Source organism: Etheostoma spectabile, unplaced genomic scaffold (genome assembly GCF_008692095.1).
Source record: "Etheostoma spectabile isolate EspeVRDwgs_2016 unplaced genomic scaffold, UIUC_Espe_1.0 scaffold00012006, whole genome shotgun sequence".
In the NCBI taxonomy this organism is placed as follows: domain Eukaryota; kingdom Metazoa; phylum Chordata; class Actinopteri; order Perciformes; family Percidae; genus Etheostoma; species Etheostoma spectabile.
In genome coordinates this window covers 1-7,949 of record NW_022603918.1, presented here as the reverse complement: position 1 = coordinate 7,949, position 7,949 = coordinate 1, and the positions used below count along the sequence as shown (strand labels likewise).

The window sequence follows — 7,949 nt, the reverse complement described above, 5'->3', positions numbered from 1 at the left end:
AACTAGGACATGTCGTCTTAATGCTGGACCTCTGGAGCTGCTGGTTCTAGTCTGGGTCCTGGTTTTGTCTGGACCGACTCTGGGACAGCAACAGGTGAGAAAGTTAAAGCTCAATAAGCAGTTTATCAGCGGTGATGTTGATCAGGTCAGATATTAACATTAATAACACCCGACGTCAACATAACGGAAGCTAACTTTAGATAACATCGACTAGCGTGTTGTACCAGAGGACCTACAGGGTCTACAAGGTCTAGAGGGTCTACAGGGTCTACAAGGTCTAGACTCTAGAGGGTCTACAGGGTCTACTGGGTCTACTGGGTCTGGGTCATGAAGTTGTCTACAAGTTGCGTGGGTCCCATAATAATATATAATTTCTTTAACTGTCTATGATAATAACGCCCGACGTCAATATACGGAAGCTAACTTTAGCTAACTTCTGTTAGCCGTGTTGTCACAGAGGAAGACAGGCCTACGCCTGCTAGCGTGGCTACTAGTTCATGTAACGCTAGTGAATGTTGGCGTTAACTACAACAGCGGTGGTGTGTGTGTGGTGTGTGTGTGTGTGTGTGTGTGTGTTGGTGTGTGTGTGTGTGTGGGTGTGTGTGGTGTGTGTGTGGTGTGTGTGTTGTGTGTGTGTGTGTGTGTGTGTGTGTGTGTGTGTGTGTGTGTGTGTGTATAAACATATGTATTGCAAACAGACGTAAGTACTACACGGATAAGAACATATCTGCCTCTGCACCACCGAAGTGAACATAATAACTATTAAATATATAATTATATAACTGCATATGACACTGTTGTCCAAACCCACACAATCAACAGACAGAGACGGCATCTTGGGAGTTTGTGACCAATACTGTATGGTGATGTCACCAAGTGGTGTCCCATTTTATAGGGGTATGTTTTCCCCCCTACCCCTTACCCCTTGGCTCACACTGAGCCCTCAGGCTCCGACTCTGTCTAAAAACAGGACCAGTGTCACGTAACTCATCAGGTTCCTTGTTTACATTATGAGGAAAATGAGAATATGTTGAATATCGTGATAACGATAAATAATCAGATATTAAAGTGAACTCAGCTCTGCATTTCTGCTGCTTTCAGGTGTTCTGCTAAAATAAAACAAATTGGTCATGCTTGTAATTACAATAATCAGCATTTTATTGAACTCATTTGGCTTTGAGTTTATTGTAAAAGGCACCACTATAAAAAGAATAAGTTACATTTTAAAGTGCCGTTTTCTACTGTTAAAGTGTCCTTTGCGATGTGTTTATTGCTCTAGTTAATAATGCAATGACAATAAATAAAACATTATACTGTGCAGCCCTAGTACACAAATAGGATTAAATATTAAATTATGCCAGTAGAAAATAATGAGTTCAGATGTTTTTATCTGATTTTCTGACTTTCTCTGTTTCAGGTGTGAGGGTGGTTGTTAGAGAAGACAGCGACGCCGTGTTACCCTGCTCCCTCAGCACCATGGAGGACATCACATCTAAACTGTTTGACTGGAAGAAAGATGGAGGTCAGGTGGAGGTGTTCCTGTATGATGCCCAGCCTGCTTATCACAACGGGCACTCAGGTCAGAGTGACCAGTTCAAAGGTCGAGTCTTTCATTTCCCAGATGAGCTGAAACACGGCAACGCCTCCATAACCATCAGAAATACAAAGATATCTGACAGTGGAGACTACAGATGTGATTTTCCTCGTCTTCAGCCACGTCAAACATTCAACATTGACCTTCATGTTGGTGAGAACTTTTATTAATTCTTGATTTATTTGTCAATGTCCAGCTGTCATTTTAGGTGTGAACACGGTATAGTGTTTTTTCTAAAACCCCTTTCACACTCAGGACTCAACCAGGGTTAAACCCAGGTTGACTGTTTGTTTGAACGGGGTCACCCTTGTCGATCTCTTCTCAACAACACAGGTAGCGAGGTGGGCTAGATCAGGGTAGACCAGGGTCCATTTCAATGTGAATTGCACACGACCAGGGTCACTAACAGCTGGGGCGTGTTAATGTTAGGTGATTAACACAGCTACTGCTGCTCTAATGTTAACTCAGGTGATTAACACAGCTACTGCTGCTCTAATGTTAACTCAGGTGATTAACACAGCTACTGCTGCTCTAATGTTAACTCAGGTGATTAACACAGCTACTGCTGCTCTAATGTTAACTCAGGTGATTAACACTGCTGCTCTAATGTTAACTCAGGTGATTAACACAGCTACTGCTGCTCTAATGTTAACTCAGGTGATTAACACAGCTACTGCTGCTCTAATGTTAACTCAGGTTATTAACACAGCTACTGCTGCTCTAATGTTAACTCAGGTGATTAACACAGCTACTGCTGCTCTAATGTTAACTCAGGTGATTAACACAGCTACTGCTGCTCTAATGTTAACTCAGGTGATTAACACAGCTACTGCTGCTCTAATGTTAACTCAGGTGATTAACACAGTTACTGCTGCTCTAATGTTAACTCAGGTGATTAACACAGCTACTGCTGCTCTAATGTTAACTCAGGTGATTAACACAGCTACTGCTGCTCTAATGTTAACTCAGGTGATTAACACAGCTACTGCTGCTCTAATGTTAACTCAGGTGATTAACACAGCTACTGCTGCTCTAATGTTAACTCAGGTGATTAACACAGTTACTGTTGCTTATTTCATCTCTTTGCTTCCATAACCAATTATTTGAGTATTTTACATCCATGTTTACTAGTCTGCTTCTTCTTCTCTGTCATTGTTGGTGCATGGCTGCATGTTCTGATATCTTTCAGTCTTGATGCTAAGCTAAGCTAACTATCTGCGGGCTGTAGCTTCATTAGACTTAGACTTCTCTTTATTAATCCTGTTGGGATGTCTCCCGCAAGGAAATTGAAAATTCCAGCAGCAGTTTTAGCAAGGAAAAAAAGACAGTATAAAGACAACAAAATAACAGTAATAATAATAATAACGAAAAGTTTAATAATATATTGATCAGATATATTTTATATCTACTTTGATCTATCTTAAAACAGATGAGTTGAGTCCTAATTTGATAATTGTCACTGATCTCTACAAAGTTTAAAGGCCAACAGTTTTAAGTGAAGGTATTGTGTCTGAATCTTTTAATAATAATTAAAAATAGTAATAATAATTAAAACTGCAAGCAGTGATGAACGGGCCCTCGCTGACCTGCGCGCGGGGTTACATTGTGACTGTGCATTTGTGTGTCAGTCAGACACTGAAAATTGTCACCAATGAAAAGGGAACTCTCTTTTCGCTATTTGTCTGAAATTTTAACTTTGCGGCAGCACAACCGGTCTTTGCAGTCTTCAAATCACTTGATCAGGTTTTTGCAGTTGCTGCCCCGGGACTCTGGAACAAGTTACTTTTTGATTGTATGATGTCATTTTACTCATTCTGTTAAGCACTTTGGACCCTGCTGGTTGCTGTAAAGTGCTATATAAATAAATTTTTGATTGATTAATTGATTGATTGATTGATTAAACCAAATATTCATTGGTGCTAACAAGTTTCTCCTGGTTGGCTGCAGCTTCTAAAATCTGTGAAACTACGGTGGCCGACAAGGGCAAGAGTCTGAAACTGCTTTTTCTGCAGATCCACATGTTCACATTTAGTCACACAACTGCAACAAAACCTTAATATTAATAATATAGATAATTTATTTGCTCTTTATATAAAACAAAAGCATCAAATTCTTCCAGTTGAAAGCTGAAGAAATAAACCTTATGTGATATTTTAGCTTTAAAAATGACTGAATCTAGTTCCAAGTGTATATTAATGTTTAAGCAGTCCCAAGTAAAGTTCTGAGTTTCCTGTTGACAAAGCATGAGTACACGTCTGCAGACTCCAGTTCAGTTCGGCCGCTGGCTCGCACAAATCTATTTTTAAAATGAATCATAAAGCAGACAGCAAAGGCAGCTTAAGTTTTCATGATATCAAACAAAGAGAAATATCCCCCCCCCCATCGTATGTATTCTTTTATAAATCTAGAGTAGGGGAATCATTGTCCAGCAGCAGCAGTGAAATGTGGAGGAGGAGAAATCTCAAAATCATCTCAAGTGTTTTACTAAGATTATTTATTTAATCTTTAAAGTGTAATCACTGAGGGTTTCCCTCCTGCGCCCTCAATAACAAACAACAACCTCAAAATATGATTATTATATTTAGTCATCCAGATGTTGATAAAGAGCTGTCACCGAGTTTCCCAGAACTCTTTGGTTTCAGTAACTTTCAGCTGAAGAGCTGGGACTTAAAGTTAAAGTATTTCAGGTTTCTTTTCTTTCTATAAAGCTCATGTTGATGATGTGGGGAAGTTCATATTAAACATCATGTTTCTAGTTTATACAGTCAATGGTTCCAACAGCTTGGTTTTAGTTTAGACTGCAGCTGCTTTCAGCAAGAATCTCACTATTAATAATTATGGATCAATATTAAATAATTGTTCCTCAAAGTGGAGACTCCAATAGGATCAACAATATAAAACCTTTATATTTAATTTACTCTCATATATGACAAAGAAAAGCAGCAAATCCTCCTAGTTGAAAAGCGGCAATTATGTTTTTTTATGATTTTTAAATGATAAATTGATGTTTAAAATATATTGAGAAAGTAAATGATAGAATATCTCTCATCTTTGCCAGAGAGAGATCAGAGTGTTTGATGGAGACTCTCTGCAGTTTGATGCTTTAGGAGAGTTATTGAAGAAAAGATGTTATGTATATTCAGATTTCCTCTGACTTTCTCTATTTTAACATGATGATTAAAGTATGTTTTGTCTTCCAGGGTCCGATGTTAAAGTGGTCGTTAGAGAAGACAGTGACGTGGTGTTGCCCTGTTCTCTCAGGACCAAGGAGAGCATTGTAACGGGGTTCTTTGATTGGATTAAAGATGCTCAGAAACCCGATGGTCTGAAGAAGGTGTTCCTGTATGACAAAGGCTTTCATGACAACAACGGTCTAGTTGGTCAGAGTGAAGAGTTCAAAGGTCGAGTCTTTCATTTTCAAGATGAACTGAAACACGGCAACGCCTCCATAATCATCAGAAATACAAAGATATCTGACAGTGGAAACTACAGCTGTTATTTTCCTCGTCCTCAGCCACCTAAAACATTCTACATTGACCTTGTCGTTGGTGAGTACATTTATTAAACATTTAATTCTTGATTTATTGATTGCTGATCTTAAGCTGTCATTTGAGTTTTGAACATGGACCGTTCTTCTTTGTCCACTCAGTCTTGTGTTTAACCTTTGTATTGTGTTAGGGTCAAATTTGACCCGTTTTTAAGATGTTCAGATGTGTAAAAAACAAGGTTTCATGATATCTTCAGATCTTCAGACATGGCTATTCTCCCCCCCCCTCTAGGTTTGTTTATTAATTTTAGACATAGCTATACAATAAAAGTAGTTGTGAGAATTTTATTAAATTATAAATGTCTCTAAACATGCAGTTGTGTTCAGAATAATAATGTGTTTAAAACAAAGTGATTAATGCTCAGAATCCTTAGAATAGCTTTTAATTTTATAATATCAATACATTGGAAACACCTCACATTCAATTACAAATCAAACATGACCAGAATTGATCAAGTTTGAGTTCTACCTTTGCAGAAAGTGAAGAAAAAGGATTATTAGGCTGTTCAAAAGAATAGCAGTATCTTCATTTTTCTTTAAAAACTCAAACATTTACTGTATAAACTGAAAAATGTCTCAAGGGTTTGCTTTACTTTGACTCAGTGCACTAATATTTAGTTGCATATCCATCATCTCTGAGACCTGCTTCACATCTGTGTTGCATGGAGTCACCTGTGAACAGGTATTCCAGCCCAGGACCATTGACCTACATCCCATAATCCCTCTGCATTACAGGGTTTTGCCTCAGAAACAGCGTTTTGACTGTCACCCCACACGTTTTCTATGTGATTGAGGTCCGGGGTTTGGGCCGGGCCCTCCATAACATCAACCTGGTTCATCTGGAACCAAGACTTTGCTCCTTACTGGTGTGTTTTGGGTCCTTGTCTTGTTGAAAGACCCATTTCAAAGACATTTCCTCTTCAGGATAAGGCAACATGACCTCTGCAAGTATTCTGATGTATTGAAACTTATCCATGATCCCTGGTATGGGAAACATGGGCCTAACACCACAGTATGAGGAACATCTCATAACCACCATGCTTTACTGTCTTCAATGTGGCTTGAATTCAGTGGTTGGGGGTTGGAGGACAAACTGTCTGCGGCCCCTAGACCCAAAAATAACTATTTTTGCTCTCATCAGTCCACAGGATATTGCTCCATTTCTCCTCTGGGCAGTCAATGTGTCCTTTGGCAAATTTCAACCTATTCAGTATAGGGCTGAACGATTTTGTGTTTTAGCATCGATATTGCAATGTGCACATGCGCGATGTTGACGCTAATCCTTTTTTGCTGCTTGATATTGTACAAAAGTGAACTTTCACCGTTGTCCTTTTACATGATTATTACCTCCGACCCTTCCCCTTTAAGACAGGCAGCCATGTGGGCAGCGCGTGTCCGTTAGTCCGACGGGGGTTATTGTTATGGGAAGTGAGGCTCTCCGTGTGTGGTAAAGTACTGAAGGCTGAAGTTATTTTTGTGGTGAGGATGTAGAAGAGGTTTTCTTCTGATGACTCTTCCATGAAGACCATGTTTGTACGAGTATCTCTTTATAGTGGAATGGTGTAGCTCAGCTCCAGTGTCTGCCAGGTCTTTCTGATGGATCGGGCAGTCTAACGTGGGTCTGGACTTGCTTTTCTCACAATCCTGCAGCTGTTCTGTCTGATATTGTTCTTGGTCTTCCAGATCTTTAAGTTCCACTGTTCCTGATGACGGCCATTTCTTTATTAACGTCCCAACAGAGGATATTGGCATCTGAAAACGCTGTGCTATCTTCTTCTAGCCTTCTCCTGCTTTGTGAGCCTCAACTATTTTAAGTTTCAGTTTTCTAGACAACTGCTTAGAAGAAGCCATGGTGCTGATTGTGGGTCAGATGAGTCTGGGCCATGGTGCTGATTGTTGGGGGGGTCAGATGAGTCTAGGCATTTAAAACCTTAAGATTGACATCACCTGGTCTTTCTAGGGGTGGCAGTAGCTCAGTCCATAGGGAGTTGGGTTGGGAACCGGAGGGTCACTGGTTCACTGGGGGGGGGGGTGCATGCTATAAACTCTGAAGGGGCCCAAACTTTTGCAACTTTTATACAAATGTCTAATCTGTCATTTGATGCCTTTTGGAGATTTTTTTTAATCTTTTCTTGGCTTCTTTATGCACATTAATACACATTTTTACCTAGGAGCCCCACTAACTAACATGCTAGTTAACATTAGTAATTAAAGCTAAACAGCTGATGAAGTCCAAACTGTCTGCGAGCTTCTCCTGACAATACGGTGATTAGTCAACTATGTGACGGTAAGTCGCGTGGTTATGACGCAATTGTTAGCCTACAGTGCCTTGCGTAATTATTCGTCCCCCTTGCGTTAATACTTTGTAGAGCCACCTTTTGCTGCGATTACAGCTGCAAGTCGCTTGGGGGACGTCTCTATCAGTTATCAAAGGGGGCTCTACAAAGTATTAACGCAAGGGGGCCCAATCATTTTGCACGCACCACTTTTCAGTTTTTTATTTGCTAAACATTTTTAAAATATCCAATAGATTTCGTTCCACTTCACAATTGTGTCCCACTTGTTGGTGATTTTTCACAAAAAATAAAATTTTATATCTTTATGTTTGAAGCCTGAAATGTGTCAAAAGGTTGAAAAGTTCAAGGGGCCCGAATACTTTCGCAAGGCACTGTACTTTTACAAAAATGTCTGCTAGGGAGCCATAATGTAAGCTACAAGGTAATGGAGCCATTTTTACATTGTCGTGTTCTTCTTTAGAAATAAAAAACAGAGGAATAGAGTCTGTAACACTTCAGATGTAAGTTCTTT

At 39.7% G+C, this 7,949-nt stretch overlaps 1 protein-coding gene across 1 annotated transcript; it reads left to right on the top strand.

Annotated features, from left to right (window-relative positions):
- The first annotated feature begins 6 nt into the window (after positions 1-6).
- On the top strand, positions 7-5,252 carry LOC116679405 (uncharacterized). Its single transcript, XM_032509053.1, has 3 exons — positions 7-93; positions 1,416-1,747; positions 4,795-5,252. Exons 2-3 carry the CDS (start codon positions 1,477-1,479, stop codon positions 5,157-5,159), a joined length of 636 nt encoding a protein of 211 aa, XP_032364944.1. The 5' UTR covers positions 7-93; positions 1,416-1,476; the 3' UTR covers positions 5,160-5,252.
- The last annotated feature ends 2,697 nt before the right edge of the window (positions 5,253-7,949 follow it).